The following is a 27,051-nucleotide window of genomic DNA, read 5'->3' on the forward strand; positions in this document are numbered from 1 at the left end:
AGGATGTCCCAGATAGAATTGGGCTTTCCTGCTTTCGAAAGCAAATGCTTCCCTAATCTGCACCAAACAGTGACAGCCTGACCCACTCTTGCATGGGGGCCTACTTTTCCCACTAATGCTGAATTGTTGGAAACCCAAACAGCATTCAGCGCCAAGGGGGAAATTGCCTGAATCTGAAAAGGAACCAAAAGAAATTGTACCAGGGAAAGGAGATGGGAATGGAAAACAAGTTCCCAGAGTATCTCTGTCAACAAGCATGTAGAGTCTTTATTACTAGAATACGCAGAATCCCGTGGGAATTGCTACATATTTTTTTTTTTTGCCTTAACTCTTCCCTTGCCAGTCCTTCCCTGGCTGGTTGAACTGCTTCAGCGAGGGGGAGGGACTGTCCCATCCAGAAGCCACTCAACAGCAGGCCTCAGGAGCTGCACTCCTCGCAGTGACAGGAGAGGATGTACCGGTAGGTGGCTGTGAGTCGCATGCCCCCAGAGCAGCGCAGCCGCAGTGCCTTCAGCTTGGACGTCTGGGGCCGGCAGCAGTGACAGGAGGAACGGAAGGGCTGCTTGAGGACAGTGCTGAAGGAGACCAAGGGCTCGGAGCGTGACGCCTGGCTGCAGTGCCCCTCGCACCGGGCCAGGAGTACCATCTGGGGAGAGAAAAGAAGTGATTACCCCCATTGTGGAAGCCAAAACTTCAGCCAGGTCCCGCAGCATCCTTTAAAAGGCCCTAACACTCCCGGCTGGATGAGTTCCTGCTGGAGAAGACCAGTGGCTCTCAACCCTGGTCACACATTGGAATCACCTGGCAAATTTGCTTTTCTTTTATTTTTTTCCATGATTTTAAAGTTTACTTTAAAAAGGTAAATGTCTCTCAATATTTAACAGGTAAAGAAAATATGATATTGGTTTATTTTATGTGGTTGTTATATTTTATTTTCCAAGTAATACCGCTTAAGAATATTTATACACCTACTTTTAAGTCCACAGTTTAGCACTCTTATTTGTATGGCTTTAAAAGTTATAGCACAAGATCTTTACAGTAAGGATTGGAGAAAAAGATTCATTCAGAACAAAGCCTGATATAATATAAACATGTTTTTCTCTGTACTTTATTTTAAATACATTAATTTTTTTAAAAAATTAATTAATTAATTTATTATTTTTGGCTGTGTTGGGTCTTCGTTTTTTCTGTGCGAGGACTTTCTCCAGTTGCGGCAAGCGGGGTCCACTCTTCATCGCGGTGCGCGGGCCTCTCACTATCGCGGCCTCTCGTTGCGGAGCACAGGCTCCAGACGCGCAGGCTCAGTAGTTGTGGCTCACGGGCCCAGTTGCTCCGCGGCATGTGGGATCTTCCCAGACCAGGGCTCGAACCCGTGTCCCCTGCATTGGCAGGCAGATTCTCAACCACTGCGCCACCAGGGAAGCCCAAATACATTATTTTTTAAATGATGCTCATCTGTTTTTCCATCTGGTGGTAAAATACTAGTGCAAATTTTTATCAAGATAAAGTTTACCACAGATATAAATAAATTTTTCCAGTTGAAAATGGCCCTTCAGCTGCCATTAAATGAAATTTCCCAACTTAAGTGAAAAAGAATTGGTAGCTGTCATTATAAGCAAAAATATAAAGTACTATAGCATCACCTACATTGCTGCAAATTCGCTTTTAAAATGTCAACACCCAGGCCCCATCTCAGACCAAGTGAGTTAAAATCCTTTGGAGTTGAGCCCAGGCTTTCGTGGTTTTCCAAGCTCTTTAGGTGATTCCAAAGTGTGCTGAGGGTTTAGAACCACTGGACACGGCCCACCACCACGATGTGCAAATAAAAACCAAAGAACAAAAGAAATTTCTACTGACAGGTGGTAGTCTACCGTTGGACCCATGCCAGTTCTATTAGTCTGAAAATGTAGAAAGTCATTCCAAATTGCCATCAGGGGTAAATAAAGAATGACTACAGAGAAAAGGAATTTGCTATGTGCAGAGAATTACTAAAGAAAAGGAATATAGTTTCTGAAGAAGAAAAAGAGGATAAGTTAGTGATACTTGGGAAGAAATATTCTGGGCACCACAACTTGAAACAAGAGAGTGAAATAGAAAAAGGGTATGTTTTGGGACCTGGAATCACACTTCTGGGCTTATACACTGAAGGATCCTGAGATTTGTGCAACTGAGTTTTCAGTCATTTAGGGCAAATACTAGGATGCATTCCTTCTGACCATCTCCATTTCCAAACGTAAGTTAGGATGATAATAAAGCTTGGGTTGAAGTAGCAGAGGTTGCATGTTCTTTATAGTGGCTCTTAGTGTGGCTTTAGTAAACAGATCCTTTAAGAATCTGGTGCAAACTACCAAAGGTATCCCCCAAACAATGGACATAAGCACACACTTTATATTTTGCATATAGATTAAAGGGATGGAGCAGAGGCTCATTTATGCATCCCATACATAAATGGTATCCTGGGAGTGGCTGTCATGGTGGGGTAGGGTGGGCAGCTTGATTCATTAAGCTATACAACCCTATACATTGAGGCACAGAAGGTGGGGGGAAACCTGAGGTTATTGGTGTATGTTTATGTGGGAGGGTCTGGCTTGGTGAACTTCATATTAAGTGATAGAGAAAAAGTTGCCCTATAATTCCAGAACCCACAACAAGAACATAAAAAGTAGAACTACTCAAATAAAAGATTAAAAGATACATAAATATGCATGAAACTGTTTGACATTTACCTCATGGTATTTTAGGAATTAGCAATTATTATTGAAACTCACCAGCTATTAAGTCTGATATCATCCTATAGGATAGAATTTAATGCCCAAGAATTAAAAGTAGGAAATGGCCTGCCCATCTTTCCAAAAGGAAGAGAAGATGACTTCTGGTAATTATAGATCATTAACATCATTATCTGAAAAGATGCTGGAATGAATCCAACAATCTCTTAACAACAAACAAGACAATATGAGATATTAGGAAACGACTAGCCGGGCTTGGTGAAGAATAAGTTGGACTAGACCTACTGATTTATTTTCTCTGAGAGGCCACAGAGGCAGGGAGAAAATGGTAGCTGTAAGTCACTTTGATTTTATTAAAGCTTCAATTCTATCCTGCCTGCCCTTCACATTGACAGGGAAAACAGACATGATCTGAAATGGGTTTTGAGAGATTATGCCATAGGTCTATATTACACAGGCCAGTTCTTGGTGCCCGCCCCATCCCTCTAATGAGAGAGAGAGTTCGAGGTCTTCCCAGTCCCTTCTCACCCTTTCTAGTACGTGGGAGTAGTTCCTTGACATCTCACTTTGGAGTAATGTTGAATTTGCTCATCTCTAATGTGGATTATCTATTAGGCAGATTAAGCAGTTCTTCAAAGAATCACCTCCCCAAATGGAGTCTTTAGAGATTCAATTTCAGTCTGGATGGGTATATCTAACCTGTGCCAACAGACTTCATTCAGAAGGGCAGAGACATGGCAGTGCATCGTACCCAAATGATACACGTACAGGTGAACCAAATGCTGACCTTGAATGACCAGGCAACTAGCACTGTCCATAATATGACCAAGTCAGCAATCTAGGGCCATTTGTAGAACTAACCTAATAGTGATTTCGCTAAAAGTCTTCAAGGTCTCAAGCTCTGCCTTCAGCTCATCCTGAAGGACAAGAACTCCAGCACTGAAGACTCTGGGGCCACCTCCAGTGGGTCCCTCTTCCTCAGGAGCTGGACTTTCTGGGCAAGGAGAATGCAGAGACATGTACAATAAACACCTTCAGTGGCTGCCACCAGCCTTCAGAATAAAATCCAAAATCCTGGACAGGCATTAAGGCCCTCCATGACCTGGATTTCACATATCTTTCCAATCTCACCAACAACTGTTCTCATTCTCATCACCCCCTCTCTATTTGGATCAAGCTTAATTACTTAGGAGTCCATGGAACTGCCCTGAATTTCCCTGCCTCTTGCCTTTGCCTTTCCTCTCTCAGGAACGTCCTTTTCTCCTGGCTGTACTTAATGAAATACCAACTATCCTCCACTGCCAAATTCAAATGCCCTCTCCTCCAAGAAGACACCATGAAATGATTATCTGGCCCTTGACGTTCTCAACATACATGCAAATCCCCTCTCTGGGAGATTCCCAGTACAGTTGACCCTTGAATAACATGGGGAGTCAAGGGCACCAACCCTCCGTGTATTCCAAAATCTGCATATAATTTACACTTGGCCGTCCCTATCTGCGGTTCCACATCCGAGGATTCAACCAGCCACAGATCGTGTACTGTGGTAATATTTCCTATTGAAAAAAAATCCGCATGCAAGTGGACCTGTGCAGTTCAAAGCCATGTTGTTCAAAGTTCAACTGTATATAGATGCCATCTCTATCTAGCCCTGTTTTGTGTGTGTGTGTTGCAGGAGTCAAGCAGGGAGTTTGGAAGATAAAGATCCATGAATGAGTGTCGTTAGGAATGGAAGGTATAAATACCTACTTCCCAGATTCACTCTTTTTTTAAAAATGTATCCATACATATATATGAATCATTTTTAAAAATTAATCATTAATTTATTTATTTTTGGCTGCGTTGGGTCTTTGTTGCTGCACGCAGGCTGTCTCTAGTTGCGGTGAGCGGGGGCTACTCTTCATTGCGGTGCGTGGGCTTCTCATTGTGGTGGCTTCTCTTGTTGTGGAGCATGGGCTCTAGGCACGCGGGCTCAGTAGCTGTGGCTCGTGGGCTCTAGAGCGAAGGCTCAGTAGTTGTGGCACAAGGGCTTAAGTTGCTCCACGGCCTGTGGGATCTTCCTAGAGCGGGGCTCGAACCAGTGTCCCCTGCGTCGGCAGGTGGACTCCCAACCACTGCGCCACCAGGGAAGTCCCCAGATTCACTCTTGATATTCACATTTTAGTCTTGGCCACGCCTCACCTGTATTACAGATTTAATGAACAACTTCTGACCTCTTCCAGACCAGAGCTCCTCAAACTGTAATGGGCATGTAAATCAGCTGAGGATCTTGTTAAAATGCAGATTGTGCTTGACTAGTTCTGAGTGAGGCCAGAGATTCTGCGTTTCTTGTAAGATTCTGGTTGATGTTGGTACTGCTGTGCTAACACCCACACTTTGAGTAGCAAGGCTCTGGACCTGTGAAAGTTTGAGAGGCTCTGCTCTAGATACATCACTAGATAGTGATCATTTCGCTAATAATAATGATGGCAGCCAACATTTATTGAGTGCTTACAACATTTAATCTCACTTAATTCTCATAACAATCCTATGTGAAAGGTACTATTATTATCTGTACTGTTATTACAGATGAGGAGACTGAGGCTTTAGAGAATTTGAGTAAATTGCCCAAACTCACATATCTAGTAAAACACAACACTGAAATCAAACCCAGGTCTGTCTAAAACCAAACCCCTGGTCTAAACCACTATAATATCCTGCTTCCTGATATTAAGGTGCTTGCCTGAGGCATGTGCCAACTCACACCCTACTCTAATCTTCCTTGACCTGCCTCTGGGAGTTGTAACCATATCATAACCACACGAGTCTGACCTTTTTCTTATGGGCTTCTTGGGACACATCATCACCACCTCCAAACTTAAGCAGAGCTGAATCTTCTAAGAACCATGGCAGTCCTAAATAATATCTCCTCCACTGTCAAGACCCTCGCCCGTTGCTCCGTCCCCCAGGGATCTGAGGACTCCCAGGGACTCCCAGCAGTTCATTGGATGATACCACATACTCTCTAACTCCTTAGCCAATTCATCCTTCAGTTCAATAAAACTTTGACACCTTCAGACATCTGTTCACCTGCCAAAACACATTGGCCCCCGGTTTATGGTCAATGCACATTCCTCATACGTGGGTGACTTGGCTGTATTTTATTAGCTGCTCTGCATTTTGCACTGCGCTTAACTGCTCTTAATGAAGAGCATACACGCTACTCCACTATCAAATCAAGAAATGAATTTTTTTGGACAAAGAACCCACATGGAGCTCCACCACTAAAAGAGTGTGTTCAGTAGGTGGTTATTGCTCATACAAACTTCTATTGAGGGGCTTCCCTGGTGGTGCAGTGGTTAAGAATCCGCCTGCCAATGCAGAGGACACGGGTTCGAGCCCTGGTCCAGGAAGATCCCACATGCCATGGAGCAACTAAGCTCGTGAGCCACGGCTGCTGAGTCTGCGCTCTAGAGCCCGTGAGCCACAACTACTGAGCCCGCGTGCTGCAACTACTGAAGCCTGCGCGCCTAGAGCCCGTGCTCCACAACAAGAGAAGCCACCATGATGAGAAGCCCGTGCACCGCAACGAGGAGTGGCCCCGCTCGCCGCAACTAGAGAAAGCCCGTGTGCAGCAACGAAGACCCAACACAGCCAAAGAAATAAATAAATAAATAAATAAAATAAAGAAATAGAAAAAAAAAAAAACACAAAAGAAACCTATTGACTTTTCACGACTCAGGTGGGTGACAGATACACGTTATCTGCTTTTGGTCCAGTTTAATTTTTGCTATCTTATGTTCCCCCCCAACAACTGGCTTGATGTTAGGAAGCTAGGCAACTTCTCCAGCAGCCCTTTTGTATCCCCCCAACCCTGGAGTCACTTGGCTCCAGCTGGATGTGATACCTAGTTCCTTCTAACACGAACAGGGCTGCTGGGTTCAGGGTATTAGCTCAAGGATAGATTCTTTCACGTTCAATCTGATTTCCATGTGCTCAGGTTAAGAGTAATGGAAGGTCCTTGGGTAATAATTAAGGAATAGTAATGATGATGATACGTAACATGTATTGAACGTTTACTAGGCTCCAGGCACTGTGCCAAGCCCTTCACAGGCAAGTTAATACTTAACAACTGTTTCAAAAGGTAAACTCTCCCCACTTTACAAATTAAGAAATTCAAAGGCAGAGGATAAGTTACCGGCCTAAAGTCACATAGCTGTACAATGGAGGGCCAGGATTCTGAACCGAGACAGCCAGATTCCTCAGCTCTCTCTCCTAACCACGGTGCGATACTATTAGGCCATGAGAGTCAGCCTTTCAAGCCTTCGAGTTTCATAAGCTGCTAAAGTCGGTCAAGGGCAAGTTCAGGCTACACTGTGAGGGTTGTAGCCAGCTGTGATTCCTGGGTCCAGACCAAGGACTGCACCCAGAGACCTCAGGCTCCTTCTCTCTCTGGGGACCTACCACAGTTCTTAGACAGTTAGGCCTTTTGATGCAATACACAACTGTCTTCTGAGTGAGAGAAAATCCAAACACAGATGGTTTTCATCACCCCTTGTTGAAAGACTTGCCATCTCCAAAGCCACTTTCCTTTCCTGTCACGTGGGGCCCCTGTGAATTCCTGGCTCAGGCCATGGTCTCCATCAATATCAGAATAAAGACCCACCTGTCCCATCCTAGAATAGAGCTTTGGCTATTTTACCTCAATCGAGTGAGAAACATATTTTGCCTTTTTCTCAACAGTGAATACTGTGCATCCCTTATTCCATGGCACCCCTTGAAGCACCCCCCTTTCTCCTCAGGAACATGATTCACCTCTGCTTCTCCCATTCCTCACTTCACCAGCACCCTCAATAAATGACTGTTCAGATCATCTCCAGAGAGCCAGGTCAACCTGCAGCTAGAAGCCGGTCCCTTCACTCTGGTTACAACTCAAACTGACCTGAAGAGACCTTTGCACCCAGAATGCTTCCCTTCCCTCTCTCCTCCATTTGCTTGTAATCATTATGAGGGCAGAAACGTAGTCTGTGTTTTCTTCTACTTTTGTGCCTCAACTGCCCACCACAGTATACATTTGTTCCTTTTTCTAAAAAATATCAAGTCATATCTGCCCACTAGTCAACTGTGTTATAAACTCAATACTCCCGACTCCCCTCGTTTCTCCTACCATGCTGTGAGCTTCGGGGGCAGCCCTGCGCATGACAGGTCCCCTTTCCTCAGGGAATTTCCCCAGGCTTTGTGCCCCGAACCCTCTTCCTCCTTCTCCTCTGGGGCCACCCCCCTAGCTGCTCCTGTGGCCCTTCAGGGTTCAGACAACCGTATGCCTTGGTTCTTCGCTCTCCTGGCTCGGGGCCACCATCTGCTGCTCCTCACCTAACTCAGACTTCACAGGCCTGCCCAGCTGGCTCACTTTCCCAGTCTCGGTTCCTGAAAACCCCTCCTTGGCCTGAATCCAGAACGCACCCCCTCCAATCCCTCCTTCCTCCTCTCACGTGGGAAGGGAGGTCAGACAGCAGGATCTGTTTCTCTCTGCCTTTGATCCCCCCCCTTTTAGCACCCAGCACAGTGGCTTACATTTACTTTGCCCTTCTGCGTGCTCCCCCAGCCCTGCCAGGTTTCTGTGTTTAACGAGAACCTCAGTGAGGTTCATTTTCCTAATCCTTTAAGGCTATAGGAGATCCCAATAGTTATTGAGGTTTCGGTGGTTGACTAAAATAGAACAGTGAGTCTAAACACCTGTCCACTTTATAACTTCATCCTCAAGATCATACTATCATCTATTAATGTCTATTATATGCCGAACACTAGGCTGGATGCGTTACAAATATTATCACCAATACCCATACCCACACTTTTAGGGAGACAGCATTAGCTCCATTTCACATGGGAAGAAACTGAGGCACTAAAGAATGACTTCACTTCCCCCTAAGTCACCCATTTGGCCAACTGTGGAGCTGGAATTTGAAACCAGGTCTCTCTCACTTCAAAGCCTGGGATCTCAGTTCCCTTGAAGATTCCCCAGATATCTCATTTCCACTAACCACTGACCCTTTGCTTGTTTGCTTTACCACCTTTACTAAAAAATTCAGTGAAGATTGTCAATGAAGCTGCCACTCCCAGAATCTTTTGTACCCACTCCTAGGAGGTGTTACCACTGAAAGCCACCAGGCGCATCCTAATCTGTGGCCACACTGACCTCCTTCGTGGACCACTGTGGCCAGTCTTTTCTGCCTGACTCCATCTCAGCCCTTTCCTGAATTGCTGGGAGATGGGCGACAGGTCCCCGGGTCTGGCCAGATGCAAGTTCAGATAGTCTCATGGAAGGCTCCCAGAAAAGCTTTCACTACTATTTTTATTTTTCTACAAAGATTGCTGAGTGTAAATCATGATTTTTCAACAGACTGGAAGTTGAGCCTGAACTTCGAAATAGTGGCTCCCATTTGCAGCAACATGAATGGACCTAGAGGTTATCATATTAAGTGATGTAAGTCAGAAAGAGATCTTAAATACGACAAAGGAACACATCTACGAAAACAGAAACAGACTCAGATATAAGAACAGACTTGTGGTAGCCAAGGGGGAGGGGGTTGGGGGAGGGAAGGATTGGGAGTTTGGGGTCAGCAGAGGCAAACCATTATATATAGAATGGATAAACAACAAGGTCCTACTGTATAGCACAGGGAACTATATTCAATATCCTGTGACAAACCATAGTGGAAAAGAATATATATATATATATGTATATATGTGTATAACTGAGTCACTTTGCCATACAGAAGAAATTAACACAACATTGTAAATCAACTATACTTCGATAAAATTTAAAAAAATCATAAGAAAAAATAAATGATGGCTCCTACATTCTATTTGCATTCCTCCAGTAGGAAGAGCCAAGTGAAAGATGAATGAATTGAATGAAATGAATGAAAGATGAATTGAAAGATGCATGCTCTGAGGCAGACATTGCCACTCCTGGGCTAAATGACATCGAACAATCTACTTAATTCTTCTTTCAGGTTTCAGTTTTCCTTACCAATAAAACGGGAATGATAATGCTTTCCATCACAGGTTTGTCAGCAACGACTAGATCATATAGTATGAGGTGCCTGACACCTATTACGTGTTCAAGCAGATGCTCTCCCTTCCCTGAGCCTGGGTCACATTCTCGCCTTTATCTGTCTTCCCGAGACCAGACACTGGATAAATGGGAGTCGGGAAGCATTAACAACTGACAGGCAAGCAGTAGTAAATAATGGGCTTTGAACCTCACGTTGAGGGGAGAATTTTTGCAGAGAGGAAAAATCTACCCTAGTCTCCTCTTTGCAAAAATCCCCATTGGTCGTTTCTGAGGCACAGGCTACATGTTTTATATCCCAAATCTGTAAAGATGAGCAATTTTTCTAAGGGAAACCCATTAGAGAGAAAACCAGCCTGAGTCTGTGAGAATTAAGAATTATAGAATATCTCAAAATGAAAAACAGTTTTTGTTCCCGGCTACATAGAGAAAATCTAATCCAGAAAGGGTCTGGGTAGTTGAGATTCTGCCAGGCATATTTTATGGCCAAGGAAGAAAGGTTTATAATTGCAAGCACCATTTACATAAAACTATTGCTATATTTGGGATAGTTTGGGATGTTTGAAAACAGATTGTTCCCATGAAATTACAAACATTTCTCTACAATCACAATTTTGCTCTATTTATCATGGTATTCTGGAAGAAACAGAGGTGAACAAAGGTAAACTAAAGTCTGTTTGTAGGACTCATGCTCAAGCACTGTGGGTTTGTTGCGTTTGAGTTAAGGCTATATCTTCTTTGACCTTTCCTTAACTAATGTGATAATTGCTAAGGCGCTCCTCCATCTTTTCATCAAATCTTTCCAGATTGTTCTTTAGTTTTCAGAGATGCTCCAATTTTCCTGTTCCTTCCTATCACCACATGAACACTTTCTTTGAAGTAATTTTATTTCCTTTCTTTTTTAAACATTTTATTTATTTTTGGCCAGGCCACGCGGCGTGTGGGGTCTTAGTTCCCCGATCAGGGATCAAACCCGTGCCCCCTGCACTCGAAGTGAAGTGCGGAGTCTTTTTTTCTTTGTTTTTGAAGTGAAGAGTCTTAACCACTGGGCCGCCAGGGAAGTCCCTGAAATAATTTTATTTCCTTTCTCTTTTTAAAGAATCATGATTATGGAGGACAACTCAGCAGAGGGAGAAATCATCCGTGGAATAAGAAACACTAAATACGAGTGCTCTCTATAGGGGGAGTGGAGGAGAAACTAATAATTGCTCTAGTCAACCTTACCTCAGGCCTACAGTTTCTGAGCAATCAGTTAGAAAAACATGTCCTATCTTTTTTTCTCAGTTTGTTTTATATTTTGTCCTAAGAAGGGATTGCAGGCTTGCAAAAATTTATCTATTTACTCTTTTTTTTTGGTTCGACAAGTACAAATAAGAGCCAGGAAGTTTGGGTTAAAGTGAGTTAACCCAAAATCTTATCTCCCTAAACTAAAACAAGCCATCATCATTGAGCTATAATCAGAGAAGTTATGGAAAATTTAAAGGCAGACAGAAATCGTAATGTTTTTAAACGGAGGGTAGAGCCATTAACTTATGTGGTCTCAAGTTTAGTGGTTGATACTACCAAAACTTCTTAATTATACCGGTAATTTAAAAAAATACTTGCCATGTGAGAATATTTAAGTGGTTTTAGTCTCAGGACTGGAAGTGAAAATCTCTGAGGTTGGGCTAAACAAATTCTTATTTACCAAATGTGGGCAAATTTCATTCGTGTGACTGGGGGCCGTGAGAGTCGTGAGAAGTCTGCTTCTGGGTCTATTTTTCCCTACTATGTGCCTCCCTTCTGGGTGGTCCAGGTGGCCTTGGAAGCATGGCATTCCTTCATACACCCCGTCTCAACACTGAGACATGACTTTTGCCTGTGCAAAAAGACACACAACCTACTCCAAACAAGAATGACGTGGCTGATCAAGGTAAACATGATAACTTATCAAAATGCCATTTCTGTTTTGAAATCATTTTAACATAAACATGGCAGGTAGAGAAAGGCATGGGCCAGGAAACACTTTGAAGAGCCCTCCCCCCCAAGAAGTACGTTTCACTGCTCAATCATATTTCTTGTATTCCCTTCCTCTTTATTGCTGGTGGAGATAGAAAGAGTTACGATAACCTGTAGATGCCATTTTCTTTCTTGAAAAAGGACCCCACTGCTCCATCACTTTCACAGCCAGGGACGACACACACCCCTCCAACCTTGTGCCTAGCAACAATTTTATTGTGAGAAACTTCCAGCCTTTCCTATTGACTTTGAGCAGGCTGAAAGGAGAGAAGCTGGCTGGGTGTGTACATGGTCAATTAGGCAGCTTTACTGACAAAAGTTCAAAGCACGGTGGGAAACCCTAAAAGGATGATTCTCTGGCAAGCCCTGTGGGTCAGCCATATAGTTCTCTGTCCCTTGTCAAAGGAATAGGGCTTGTCTCCTGTTTCTGGGAGTAAGGCTACTCTCACAGAGATCTCGAGCTTACCTTGGAGCTACACTTGTACAACGGGTGACTGATAGAATCGACATAGTGGTGTCTCATGCAGCGTCGAGGATCGGAGTCCATCATGAATGAGCTGTCTGTATCTCCCATCAGCGCCAGCAGGGAGAGCATAGAAAAGGATGCAGCTAGTACATGATTTCTCATTGTTGTAAGGGAAAACTTCTCAAGAGGAACAGCAGAGGGAGGCAAAGGACTAAAAATTGGAAATGCCTTCACCTCCTAGGCTCCAGTTCCTTTCAAGGAAAGGGCAGGATCCGGTTGGAGCTTTCTGGTTGTCATTGTTCTTTGTATGCCGGAGTTTTCGTCTTACAGTTTGCACTCGCAATCCATCATCACTGTATCTGAGGCACAGCTGGAATGAAAACAGAAATTATTTTCCCCAGAAACGTTTACCCAGAAAAACTAATGGAACCCTGGAGGTATTGAGTAGAATTTTTCCATGTCATTCTGAGTGGAGAATATTGGTTTCTAGAGTGTCATTAGCATAAGCTATCGTCCATTTCACACGCTTCCCCCATAGCTTACGGTACATATTTATAATCATTTGGAAGTGGACACAATGGTTTAATGGAAGCGCTTGTTGACTTTAATTGCTGGAGGATAGTTTGACCCCATAGTCAAGTGGTTCTGGCCAGAGCATAACTCGATTGGGTGCTTTCATCCTTATCCCTGGCTGGTGGGGACGAGAGGGTCTATTCAGTTTCTCGGTAAGCTTTGATGTCAGTGTCAGCTTACAGGGCTAGAGAGAAGGCAGGTCAGCGCTAACAAGCACACGCCACGTCCCACAGGAAGGAAGTACATTTTCCATGTCCAAGTCCAACCCACCCATCCACCTAGTTTTCCACTTCTATGCTCTGGGCTCATCCTGTTTTTGTGTGAAGCCCCGTGCCACCCAGCACCAATGATAAGCTGCATCGGAAATACACATTACACTAACTGGCCTCCAGTGCGGTTAAGGCAACACATGTGTATTTGTCAACAGACTCACGCATTTCTGAAGAGCCTTTGTAGCCCAGGCACACGTATAATTTGAAAAAGTAAGTGGTTGCTAGAGCAGAGACTTATCATTAAAGTGGGATCATGCCATATCTGAAATTTGCCTTGTTCTTTTAAGCATATACCTCTTGGGCAAAGGACTTGGGTCCAGAATCTCCTCAAATCGCCTCACTAACCCCACCCCCCAAGGCATGGCCAACACTATCACACCAGCAAACAGAGAGCATCAAAAATATTTTCAAACATTTAGGAAGATTGGGGGACTTGACATTACATCTAAAGCAAAAGGAACACAATAATTAAACCTTCAGAAAAACTTTCAAAGTTATTTCAGATAAAAGTTTGATTCTTTTGCTTCATAGTACAACCTTTTTTTTAAGCTTGCTACGCATGGACAGTCTGAATAAACAGAGCAAAGCACTGATAAGATGAAGAAGTTCAAGTCCATATAAGTCAATTAGATTTGCTCTAATATAGTGGCCCCAGACCGCCTTAACCTCAGTTTAGCTGTCTTGCGAGAGTGGGGCAGGGGACCCCAGGAGGAAAAGAGCGGCAATGGCAAAACTTCAGCACGTGTGTTTCAGGGAAGCCCTGTAAATTGCAGGAAGAGCAGGGAACAGTAATGAGGGGACCCACCTGGACTCTAGCACTTCCATTGATTAGCTGGGGGACCTGGTACAGGTCATTTAAGCTGTTCCAGCCCCAGCGTCCTCATTTGTAGAATAGGGGAGTGGGAAAAATGGCATCTGCAACCCTCTCTTGCTCTAAAATGCCAACATTTTAGATACTTATGGATTCAGTTACTGCCATGTCCATATGCAGGAGATAATCCTAAAGTTGAGGATACCATATTTTCACGCAACTGTGCACCACTTTCCTTTATGTGCATGCTAATGGCAATATTTCATTAAAATTGATCAAACCTGAGCCTAAAGCTCCAAATCAGCAGAGGATGCAGAAGAGCATTTTTTGTTTTCATTTCAGCTGCATATTCTAGGTTTTCCTCTGCACATTACATTGAAACTCAGCAAGACTTCAGCTCAAAGAGCCAGAGCTTTCTTGGGTTCCATGTTCAGAGGCTACAGTATTGCTGACCATTTCCTGAGTTTCAATATGACTGTATTTTCCCAAATGGTTAACTGTCTCTTTGAAGCCTTAATTAGTCTCCGAAAGAGAATTTATTAGATTTCTCCTTTCACCATTCCAGTTCACAGATATTTCCCCCAGGAGTCAATGGCAAGAGGATGAAGGGGAAAAGCAGACATTCCAGTCCTGACCTTCCCTCTCCACTGCCAGCAACTTCTTTTTGGAGCCATGGCCAGGAGATATGGTTAAATGAGCAATGCAAATGAAAGAGAAGCATGCATAGCATGATGGTAGAAACAAGCAATGACATTGACAACAAAACCCTATATACGTGTTGGCATTTGCATTTATTCCACAGAAAAGGAAATATAATCGGCCCTTAAATGTAGAAGATGGGCACCCTCACTCACCTAAGAGAAATGAAAATTAAAGCACTTTGAGACACTTTGTTCAACCAGTCAGAAGTCTGATCATGCACCCTGTTGGCAAGGCTGTGGGAAAACAGGTCTATTTTGGAGAAAGTACAGTAAAAATTGGTACAAATTCTGTAGAGGCCAATTTGGCAATATCTATTAAAATTGAAAATCTGTATAATTTAGACCCAGCAATTTCACTTCGGAGAACTATCCTACATGTGAGATCACACAAGCATATGGTTATTCACTACAGCATTGGTTGTCATGGCATAAAATTGGAAACAGCACAAAATTTCCATTAGTAGGGGACTGGTTAAATATATTACACAACGTTCATACAGTCGAATACCATGCAACTCTATAAGGAAGAATGCAGAAGCTCTACTGATTTGTGTTAAAACAAGGAGGGATAAGAATATATATTTGTGTTAATTTGTATTTACATAGAGAAGCTCTGGAAGGATACTCAAGAAACTGTACAGTTAGTTACCTGCGGGAGTTGGAGGACAGGCACGGGAGAAAGACTTTTCGTTGTATAACTTTTTTAAAGTTGTAGATGTCTGAACTTGTGAATGTATTGCCTATCCAGAATTTCATGAACAAATAACACTTTCTCTTTTCAAATCAAAGCTTGGCTTAAAAATAGTAATTAAGTTAATGGATGTTTAAAGTTTGTGCCAGTTTGAGTATTTTAATAGTATTAAACTTTTATTCCTGATAAATATGGGAAGACATGCTAGTCTCTTAGTCAAATATTCTTCCAGGTGGACCATTTTGTTCTTGTGCACTACTGCCACCTAGTAGCAACGTTCTGAATTGCAAGCACAGTTAAAAAAATTTTTTTTTCCTGAAAGGTGAATAAAATAATTTTGCAAGCAAATGTTATGACATTTATACTGATAAAGAGCTAGTTAATGTCACACAGAATGTAACTTTATTATCCGATTTTCTCTTTAAAGATGATAAGCTGAACCCAGAAGTAGTGATAAAGTATAAAAGAATGACAGAAGAAATATTGCTTCACCACTAATAAGAAATAGATTTTTCATTTCAACACGCTCATAAAGCATGATACTTTTTGTTCAGTTGTTATATTAAACTCTGAAATGAGAATGCCAGCAACAGTGTAAATATGCCACAGAACTCACAGAACCCTCGAAGCATAAAGGTATGATCCTTGCAACATAACACTGAGATTTTTGCCTTGTGTTCAAATGGAATGAACCAACACTGTTGTGTTGAAGAAGAAATGAACAGAATGCTCAAGAAAAGAGTGATGTTAATTAAGTCAAGTTGCCTTAACATTGTGTTGGTCCGGATGTGCACAGGTGAGGTTGTGCAGAGTGCCCAGGGAAGCACTCACAAAGGGGAAAATCAAGAATGAAGGAAGTTTTCATCACTCGAGATCCCAATTTTATGGCAGCCTAGGGGTATCTTCGTCTGTCTTGTAGGAGCTTCTGTCATTTTTCTCAAAATTAAATTAATTCTAACTTGCTTTAGTTTTGTGAAAGCCATGTAGCATAAAAATCAAATGCTGCCTATCAAGACTTAGAACCTCAGCCCAGCCAGTGATGGATTGAATGAGAAGGCGACTCTCTTGTTGAACTCAGTAGACCTGGGCTGCTCCGTGCTCTGGGTACAGTCTCTCTGAGACATGGACTTGGCCGATGTACAGAGCCCACATTCTAATAGCTCCAATGTGGAGCCTCTGCTGGAGGAGAGGCACGTAGGCTGGCGTGCCCGACTTTGGAGCTACCCTCCAAACGATACCAGTGGAAAAGAACAACTGGTGCCCAGATTTCCCCACCTGTCATTCTCAGCGAAATAATATAGCAGAGCTTACAGCAGACCCAGCCTCCTGGGTGAGAGATGGTGTTGTATCTACAGATCAGCTCACTCTTGGGCTGACCTTCTGCCTGGCAAAGGGTAAAGTGCTGGTTTCACACAAGTTATTCCAGCAACTGGCTAAGACAAGTGGCATGTGCCAGGAGTGGCCTTATTCTCGCCCTGCTTGCCAGACAAGGGAGGGCCGTGCTCAGTATCCGTATTTCCCCCGGGGGCTGTTTTCAGTATAATACATGCAGGTATTGCCTCCCGTGGCTTCTTTCTACAAATATATATTTAACACATATTCACTGAGCACCTACTATGTGTTTCCTTTTGCTCTAACAGATGAGACTCAAGGGTCAGGGGAGAAAATAGGTCCTATTCTAGTTCCCTCTTCCAGCTCACTGCATCCACAAGCAAAGAGTCTTGGCCCGCTGTTTTCCTGGGCAATTTTTTTAGACACGCTGATGAACTCATTTAACATCTAATTCATATGCAACATCCTTTGCTTCATTTCTAAGAAGATCAAGCTAAGCAGATGAAATATAGTGACTTTGGAATGCCATCAGTGTGCCAGACAGAATTATTTGATATTTACTATCATTTAAAACTATCATATCAGGCATGAGTAAGGTAAAGATGGCAGAACATAAAGCCTCTCTCAAAGGAATTGCAAAAAAAAAAAAAAAAATCAGAGATTTAAATGTGGAAGAAAGCTTGCCACTAGGTAACACTTCATACTGGGATTAGAAAAGCAAGAAACTCAAAGTCTCATCAGAGAGTGTGAAGTGCTAAGTAGCCCCTTCCCAGGAACTCAAAGAATTCCAATTGGAACTAGTCAACTAGATGCCTTGGAGAATAAGTCAGATGCCTCTTCCGAAGGCACTTAATTTATAAACTGTAAACAGCCTGTTGGATTTTATAAAGCATCTCATGTGCTCAATGAATGGTTTTTGATATTATTCCTATCTGGCAGCACATCAGTAGTGGCCAAGAAGCCAAGCCTGGGCTGCCCCAGAGGCAGCCGTCCTGACCACACACGCTGCCAGCCCTCCAGCCTGCCAGCCCCTGGTATCTCCAAGGATGGGCAGCTACAAGGTCAGTGGGGAGGGAGCAGCTCCTGCCCCTGTCACCTCATGGTGTCTGTTCTACAGTTAGAGGTGGCAGAGCGTAGGAGGCAATGCCTGCCCCCATAGAGCCATCTTAGGAGAAAGAGGACATCCTTGGGATTAAACCACAGTTCTCCAGTCTGGGATGGTCTGTTCTCTCCCAGCCTGCATTACTAGGCAGGCATGGCCAAACTCAGCGGTGATGGTGATGGAGGAAGAAAAGAGATGGGAGAAGCAAAAGGGAAGGAGAAATAGAGCCCAGGGAAGAAGCAATAAATCACAAGCCTGGGGTAAAGAAGGGTGTGAAAAAGAAGGATTAGGAATAGAAGTAATTTCTGGTCAACTGTCAAGTGGCCCCATCTGTGTGTGTGTCCTTGGATTGAATAGTTTTACTGTCTGGGGCAAGACTGGTGTGGGAGGACTGGACCTAGAGACTGACTGAAACTTCAAATCCTGATTTTTTCAGGAAATCCAGAGAAACCTCTCATTGTGATCCAAACTCCCACTTCCCTACAGGTTTCACCTCTTCCTCCCCAACCCATTTCTAGCCTGTGTTCCATGTCCCGGTGTTTTGCATTCATTTGCCAGAAACATTGGATAACTATTCCGCAACCTTCTGAAACCAGAAGAGCATTCTACTGCTGTCTGCTCTGGTGGAAGGAAGGCTGATCTGAGGAGCCGCAAGCTCTGAGCCCTCCCTTCCCGTCATTGGCTGTGTGGTCTTGAGCAAGTCACTTGCCTTCTCTGGACTCAGTTTGCTCATTCACAAAATGTACGGATTGTTCGAGATGTTTCTATGGTTCTATCCATTTCTAACATTCTCTAACTCTACCCAAGCTTCTCAGAGTACTTGCCTGCTTTGGGGCTACATGTTCCCCAAAGAAATATGACACAAAGAGTTCCTTGCTTACTCAAGAAGTTAACGATCACAGAAAAGTCCAAACAAGTTCTAATGTGGTGCCTAAGCCCCGTGGTGAGGCTGTATTGGTGGCCCAAAATAAAAATAGCCCGCCATAACCAGTTGACTTGGTGTTTGAATGTACCAAATACGGTTTATAAATTAATAACATGTTGTTAATAATAGGAAGCAGTTAGCGAGGATACTTAACCAGTTCTTATTTCTCTTAAAGCTGTCTTAAAATTTGTAGTGTTTCTTTCCAGTCTCTACCAAATGGGGAGAGGAGAAAGCGAATAGTAGTCAATCATGGTAGAATTAAACTTCTTTCAATTGGTGATGATGAGGATATAGGCTGAGTTCAACCCTCTTGCACCTTTCCTAGGAATGACCCTTATTCCTAACAGATTGAGCCGCAGGTCCTCATGCCCTAGTGGGGCCATTTATGATGCTCTGGTTCAGGATAGAAGAGGAAGATTGGTTAGAAGAGTTTTCTTCTCTGCAGATGTGGTTAAGAGCAAGGCCGTCCGCTTAGTAAAGCATCTATGGAACCTTTGTGCTAGGGTACCTGAAGCTCTAGGCTGGGACCTGGGTTGAAAAGAGTTGCCCATTGGGTACGGGTCTTGTTTCCTGTGCTGGGCTTCTGCGGGCTTCTACAGTTTCTGTGGAAAGACTCATTCTGAGTTCTTAACAGTTGACATAACTGACTTTTAGAGAACAAACCTTGCATAAATTGGAAATGACCGAGTCTGATTACCCATGTGTCAAGAAGCAGGATACGGCTGAAGTCTTCTCCTCTGGGGGTTTGGATTATTTCTGTAAATCTACCACTCCACTAAAAGCTGTGACTGATATGGTGACGAGCTGTCAGAAGAGGCTTAGGGGTGGGCTTTCTGGGGTGCCAAAAATCAACAATAGCCCTAAACATGGAGTCCCCTTCCATCCTTTCACCAATAATAGGGAGAGAGAAAGCCACAAAAGAGGTAACAGAAGAGACGGAAGAAGGATTATTTTTATGTTTCAAATCTGCCACTACCCTTTCAATGATTTCAAATAGCAAAATTCCAGAAAGGGAAGGTTCCCTTCATTTCACCCACTCCCTCCCAGGAAGGGGGTTTCACATGAGGAATGAGAAACACTCTACCACTTACCTTGTGTAAGACCCTTTGGAAGGAAAGCAGGAAAGTTCTGAGACACCCAACCCAGGGCACTTGGTCTCGCCAACACATGAATGTACACTCTCCCTGTGGAAAAGAAAAGGTGCCCTGGTGTTCTGGGGACCCTGGTGCTGAGTTAATTTGACACTTGCTCTGCCACTGGGCTGCTGGCTGTGGTATGGCCTTAGGAGAAGAGAGATAACCAATGTTAGCTCAGGGTACAAGCTCCCTTTTACCCTGGAGCCAAATGAGTATGTTGGCTTTTCTTCAAAGTGTCCAACAAAGTGTTTCCAAAGCTGCATTTGAATCTCCTCACCCACACTTTGGAATGATGGGTAGTGATCTCACCTAACAGCTGTAGAGCCCTTAGTTAGAAATTGGGCATAAACAATAGAGCAACTCAGTATTTCCATTCCCCATTCAATTTGCCTTTTCTGCCCAATGAGGGGACTTGAATACTGGATTCAATCCGGTGGCAATTTGGAAGCAACACTTGTGGACACAGACTCATGTCAAAGGGGCAAGGTTAAAAGCACGGGGAACTCTACTCAATGTTTTGTAATAACCTATATGGAAAAAGAATCTGAAAAAGAATGTGTATATATATATATATATATATATATATATATATATATATATATATATATATATAACTGATTCACTTTGCTGTACACCTGAAACTAACACATCATTGTAAATTAACGTATACTCCAATACAAATTTTTTAAAAAATGAAAAAAAAGCCAATCACATAAAAATATGTTTCCCTTATTGCTAATCACTCTGAATTTATTGGGCTTTTGGTTTTCTGTTCGTAGTTTGCTTTGCTTAAACCACACACACTCTGGCTACGTCTTTTGATTGCCAGTTCCCCTGTGACACTTCCATTCTGCTGCCTTTGGATTTCAAACCTCAACAGACACATTTTAATTCTGAAAAAAAGTCATTTTCCGTAATTTGGGGGTGAATCACAGAAATGTATGAAGTCCTTGAATATTGCCTCGCGCTTTAAAGAAAAATTGGATTTTAAGAACTGGATTTCTTGGACTCTTCACATCCATATTAAGAATGTGTGTGCCTACATTTTACTTCGAGTTAAGGAAGGGAGATATTTTCTTCACTGTAGGAGTTGACTTCCTTTTCTAATGTCAAGTAAAGAAGGCAACTTCAGAGTTCAAACCCCTCTTCCTGGGAGGGAGTAGGTGAAATTAAGGGAAGCTCCCCTTTCTGAAATTGTGCTATTTGAAAATCTCCAGTGGCAGATTTTAAACATCAGAAATAATCCTTCCTCCTTCTCTTTGCTTCTCCATGGTCTGCTCTTCGCCTATTTTTATTCCCTATTGATGGGAGGATGGGAGGAGACTCGATCTTTAGGGCTATTGTTGGTTGGTGGCACTACAGAAGGGTCGCCCCTGAGAATTTTCTGACACCTCATCAACTTTCTTGAATGTATTAACCTGTTGCCCTTTCATTTTTAAAGAATCTGGCAATTGGTTGGATCACAGCTTAAAAGAAAAAGTTGGGATTGAGCCCGGCCTTGGAGGAGAGAAAATGGTATGAAAAAATTCTTAGCTTTTGTAGAAAAACAAAAAGAAAAACATATCTACTGCAAATCTTATAGAACTGAGTTTAAAGCTATATAGTCCATGTTCGTGTGCAGATTCGGACATGAGGGTGAAATGGATTCTGATTGGATGAATTCCTGATTCTAAGCATGAGGGATATATTGCCTCCTAAAGTTACCCATTCTTTGCACTTTCTGAGTCAGCAGTCTTTCTAACAAGAAAGTGGTTGTCCCAGACTGTGAACCCCATCCAGGGTGTTACATTCGGACTATGGAACATGGGTCTGGGGGTGTGACTCTCAGCAATTATAGGCTCACCCATCAGACTCTGAGACCCTCTGATGAGGGGCACAGTAAGCGCGAAGGGGGACCAAGCAAGCTATTGCCAGACACACAAGAAGAAAGCTTTGCAGATGTGAGAGCATCTGGCATCAGAAAGAATGCCATCGGCGCAATCTTCCTCAAAAACTCAAATGTGTGGGTGTGTGAATTTGCAGCACGCAACCTGCGCAGCCAAGCCAGTCCCTGCCTCGCCCACCCCACTGCACATGCACGGGGGTTTCAGCAGGATTCGCCACCCTTTGTTTTCTCCTGGACGCAAACAGAGAAGCTCTATGGTTGCTGATCTGAAGGGTGAGGAGTGGGTACTACCAGCTGGAATGTTGCCACTGGCAGGGGCAGACAGGAAAATAGGAAGGCTCTTAATGTCCTCCCAAAGAAAACCTTTGATGGACAAAAGAGTGGTTGTATTTTTACCCTCTCTCTTCATGCTGCCAGGCGTCTTTAAATAGATTCTCTAGCCTAGGGACTTGTATGGAATAATTCATATTAAAACCCAAGAAGTGGCAGAGGAGGGGAGTTGGTTCTTTCTTCTCTTTCTTTTCTTTCCTTTCTTTTTTTTCCCCCTTCTTGTCAAGCTAACAGGAAAAAGACTCATTTTAATTCAGCTGTGTTCAATTTTTCCTTTTGGGTCTCTTAATGAACTTTAGCTAATTCGGAAAAGACTACCAAAGCCCCCAGGAAAAGAAAAGGGCTAGGAACCTGCATTGTAGAGCGCTCCTTAATACCTTTTGGCCCCGAGGACATTAGCAGCATCTTTTAAGGATGTTGCACACAGGGGGTGACACGAAGCTCTTAAATGGGAATGTCTAATTGAGAAGTCCAGTTCCTTCCATTTGCAACTCATAAACCGATCTGTTGTTCGGCTGTTAAAAGAAAGAAAAAAAAGAAAAAAATCCTCCCCATCTCCCCAGCCCCATGCTGGGTTCGGTTCAACCCAGGATCCATTTCTCCCCTCTCCCTTTCACAAAACGGGTTTCATAAAGACATTCAGGCCCGCGCTAGCCAAATTAAAAGTCCCGTCTGTCCTTCTCTTTCCTTGGGAAGGGAAGGATGTGGGAAGGACAGAGAAAGGGGGCAGGGCGCGGCCCAAGGATCCAGGGAGCTTTGTTTCAAGTCACTTGTCTCTCTCCCTTGAAACAGAGAATAACCACATTTCTCTTAATGTAGGCCGAAGTGCATCCAGGCGTTCCCATAGCACTCCCACCCCCGGCCCTTTGCCGGAGATGTGCGGGTCACTGTGATGGTATGTTTGTCCCTGCCAACCCGGTTCACTCCAGCCCTGCTCCCAGCAGCCTAAAGGGCAGCCCGAGCCATGAGGCTGCTCTTCTCTGCGAGTGGGTTCAGGCTCGGGGCGCTCCGAAAGGACCCCCGATCCTATCAGCCCGGCAGAGCTGCTGCCAAGAATGACATCCTGGGAATACTATGGAGATGGGGAGACCTCATGGGCTGTTGTCCCCAGATGGAACAGGACCCAGGCTGTCTGGAAAACAGGCAGAGCAAAGAGCGAGCTCACAATGGAAGGAGCTCAGGCGAGGGGAAAAGGGGGCGGGGTGGGAGTGGTGGAGAGCAAAAGCAAAGAAAAGCCACATGCCACCCAGGAAGATTCCAGGGAGGGCGGGAGGAGGTGGTGGAGGAAGGACTTGCAGGAAACAAGTACCCAGACATGGCACTGCCAGTCTAGCTGGATTCTTTTCTGAATTAGATTATGCGAAAGAAAGAGGGGAAATATATAGCCTGCCAGCTGTTCAAAGGCTTACAACCTTGCTTTTATTGTCCGGGTAAGTTGGTGAGGTGGGGCATCAGAGGAATTCCAAACATACCATCCCAGAGAAATTTTAATATGTTCCACAGTGTCATACACGAAGAGGAAATGACAGCTGATCACAGCCAGGGCAGGCCACAGCAATCTGGGCCTCGGAGCTCACCCACCCTCCCATGGCCCAGCTTCCCTCTTCTGCTTTAGCCCTTCTCCGTTCTGCCACCTGCCGTCCCATCCCTCCTGCTCCCACCGGCTCAGGCAGGGGGCCCGGACAAAGTCGCCTTAGCTGACTCTCATGGGAGGAGGTGAGGATGGCCTGGAAGGCCGCTGGCCAAGAAGCTGAGGGCTGGCTAGGGTGAGTCAGGCCCCCCAGGGAGTCAGAGGCATTTTAATCCAACCACAGGGGATTATCTGCTGATAAGGACCAAATCAAGGACTCTGGTGATGCTGTCTTCAGGGTATTTCCCCCCAGTAACCTATCCGAGGCAGAAAACACAAGATCGGATTATTTGAAAGCAACACCGTTAGTGGCTCTGACGGAGACCTGGGTTTGGGGAACAACTTCTGGCAACTCCTTCCCAGGGTCCTCTTGAATTTAGGCCAGGCCCAGAGGTCACTGGTTTCGATCCTGGGGGTGGGACAAGTAAGTGGTGGGAGATAGTGACTACATCTTCCTCCATGCATGTTTCTAATTCAATGATTCACCAAGTGGCCCTGATGTCAGTCGCTGAGTAGGTGACTCACAGCCATCCCCGATACAGACAGCACGTGGTCCTTTCCAAAGGGGGCTCAAGGGAGCAGAGAAAGGATAAACTGCCCCTTTTCTAGGCTTCTCCTGCCCAGGAAGGAAAGATCCAGGCTGTGCTAGCTGTGAGTGACGTGTCCCCAGGATCCGGTGATAAAGGCCTAAGGGGAACCCCTTTATCATAAATGGAAAGAAAACCCACCGATAAGCGACAATCATTTCCAGTAAATCTGGGTACCAGCAGATATTTGAAATAGTTCTTTCTAACAAGGAACTCATTGACCAGTTTACCCACTGGCCAAGTCTATTTCTGTTCCAAAATCTAACTGGAGATGGCATACAGACTGAGAATTAGGGCGCAGGACAATGTCTCGTTCACCTTTGCATCCACCAGGACTAGCATAAGTTATTGAAAGAATGATGGCATGAATAATTAACCAATAAGAATAATAGTGCTCGAATTGTGAGTTCTTAAAATACAGTAAAAATTGCCAGCCACCACTGGTGGCTATAATTCCGAGAAACTCGCCACATTTTTCAAGGGCCGAGGAAAATAAATGAGTTGGAAATTGTTAAATGTATTGAAAAATGATTTATTTTCCCCTTGACAGTGTCATTGGAACATGAATTAAGATTGAAAACTCCACAGGCGTGTTTCCATCTGTGGGTGTCAGCTGCTTGGTACATGGTCATCAAGAAGGCTTCAGCCAGCACTCCTTTTACCTGAACTAAATGTATTTTAAAGTAAATGATGCAAAACATTGCATTTTGTGCTCAGACCCTCTCATATAATGGTCTGAATCATAGTTTAAGAAAACTGTTTTGGATCGGCTAAATGCTTCGTTAACAGCAGTAGCTTAAAATTGTACAGCAATAGAATCCATGGTATCTTTTCAGGCTTTCTCAAATAAATAATGACTATCCCAGGGTTGTAAATTACCTCATTCAAAAGCCAGATTCTCATTCAACAACGCTTGTTAGGTTAGTTATTAGAGAAAATCAGAGGAGTTCCCCCATAAACCAAGTTCCCGTTCCACGATGAATATTGGTCTCTAGGAAGCTAAGAGTTTACTTTCAGAAGCCAGACTGGTAAGAAAAAAAAAAAAAAAAAGGGCAGATATCTGCATTTGGTCGAAACAATTGAGGAGCATCTTGTAGTCCCCACTGCATTTGATAGACACCTAGAGCCAACTCTGCATTTTAGGCATGTCTACATTTTCAAATGCACCTGGTATTTAATGTTATGTGTTGGAGCAATCTGCCAACGCCGGCTCCTTGTAATTAAAATACACTAATATCATACATGAAAAGAGACATGTTTCACAGCATCCATATCTGCTATTCATGACAGTTACAGAGCATAGAACGCGGGACTCCCGTCTTGCCAAATAGCTTCCTTCTCTGCACCTGAACCTCAGCAGAGGAGGGAGTCTACCTCTTTCATGCAGGTTTATCTCGCCTCCTCGATCACAATGAGCCTCAGTTACAGGGTGTTCTGAGTCATTAACATTCTGTACACAGTCAAACTTCCCGTCCCCCAAGAAAGAGTTATGCCCAGGCCTCCTACAGCCCAATTGTTCATTTAAAGAGAGAACTTGTATTCAGGAGCTTGCAAGAACCCTCCGAATATTCCTCAGGTGTTTGTAGGAGTCATTCCTACAGGTCCCGGTCCCTGTGCTGGTCGCGAGCATCCTTTCCCGGTCACTGCTTGGACTGGGGAGCATCGGTCGGCTGCAGGGACGAGCTGATTACTAAAAATAACCCTTTGCAATAAGGCCAAGGCAAACAGCATGCATTTCCTCGGACTTTTTGCCCAATCAAAATCCTATAGTAAATCCATCCTCCTCTCTCCCCGGCGCTCCTGACTGCATCTACGGAATTGAAGATGTTGCAAGTTGGGAGAAAGGTGCAAAGGAACGGGATTCCTGTAAAGCGTGACACAGAAAGCTAGAAATAAATGTTGCCTATTGTTTGAAGTCATTCTAAGCGCTCCGGCAGAGCCCTGGCAGGAGATCAGCAGCATACATAAGTAGTAATAAAAGTAAACAGTGCGCTTTTAAACTTGCAGTCTTGCCCGCGTTCATAGTGCCCCCGTTCTAAGAGGGATGAGGGCGGCGGGGAAGATACTGGGGCTCCAGGAATCCATGTCGGCGAGTAGCTGCTTCTCAGTCTCCTTTCACGGGGTCAAATATAAGAACCATTACAAAGTTACATCTAACTACGCAGAGTTTGAAAATCCAATCTCTTTCAGTCAAACCCAAAGAGATTTTCCAGCCTCTCTGTGAGGCTCCCTTGCCCTGTCACCGACTTCAAAGACCCGTTCATTTACAAAACACAATGCTAGCCCACTACAGATTAATGCAAATTCAATTAATGCAAATTTAAGTGGTATTTAAAGGTTGTCTCTTTGTCTGAGAGGAGGATGAAATGCTCCTTTTGGAAAGAAGTAATTTCCTAGGCAAGCCGTCAGCGCTGTTTTCCTGCTTACCTTGGGGGAAAACGCAGGGCTCCTTTCTCCCCAGACTTTTCTGAGAGCTAGAAAGAGGTCCTGTTACTTCCAAATGCTTTTGTTCTTCTGTCCCTCTGTCACATGGCTTGCCTTTTATATTTGCAACACACAAAAGTTAGGACTGTTGTTTAAGCGACACAGGGAGAGAGAGAGAGAGAGAGGCAGAGAGAGAGGGAGAGAGAGAGGGAATGTCAAATGGAAAAGTGCCATTGCAGTCATATATCAATCAGGCGTGCGGCCGCAGCAGCGCACTAGCAAATGGGAATGCCACGGAAATGTGAGGCGCCCGGTATCGGGGACTCGCAGCCGCTGCCCACCGCTAGGCTCCCTTCCACGGAGTATCTTACGATGGGAACGGCATAGGAGTAACAAGGGCGAGGA

General features: G+C 44.1%; 1 protein-coding gene across 2 annotated transcripts; it reads right to left on the reverse strand.

Annotated features, from left to right (window-relative positions):
• NDP (norrin cystine knot growth factor NDP) lies at positions 1 to 26,790 on the reverse strand. Of its 2 annotated transcripts, none has more exons than XM_068533743.1 (3): positions 26,650 to 26,790; positions 12,248 to 12,617; positions 1 to 646 (listed from the first exon to the last, which is right to left on the reverse strand). In XM_068533743.1, the coding sequence occupies exons 2-3, from the start codon at positions 12,407 to 12,409 to the stop codon at positions 419 to 421; spliced, it is 390 nt and encodes a 129-aa protein (XP_068389844.1). In that variant the 5' UTR covers positions 12,410 to 12,617; positions 26,650 to 26,790; the 3' UTR covers positions 1 to 418. The 2 variants fall into 2 exon arrangements, with proteins under 2 accessions (XP_068389844.1, XP_068389845.1); XM_068533744.1 differs by lacking the exon at positions 26,650 to 26,790 and adding an exon at positions 19,746 to 19,828.
• Between the last annotated feature and the right edge of the window lie 261 nt (positions 26,791 to 27,051).

Source organism: Eschrichtius robustus, chromosome X, assembly GCF_028021215.1.
Source record: "Eschrichtius robustus isolate mEscRob2 chromosome X, mEscRob2.pri, whole genome shotgun sequence".
Lineage (NCBI taxonomy): Eukaryota > Metazoa > Chordata > Mammalia > Artiodactyla > Eschrichtiidae > Eschrichtius > Eschrichtius robustus.

Excerpts from the sequence above, each read along its gene's own strand:
- NDP (XM_068533743.1), bottom strand. The coding sequence starts at position 12,409 with ATGAGAAATCATGTACTAGCTGCATCCTTTTCTATGCTCTCCCTGCTG. Across the intron at positions 647-12,247 it reads TGTACAAGTGTAGCTCCAAG|ATGGTACTCCTGGCCCGGTG; the intron begins GTAAGCTCGAGA and ends TTCTCTCCCCAG.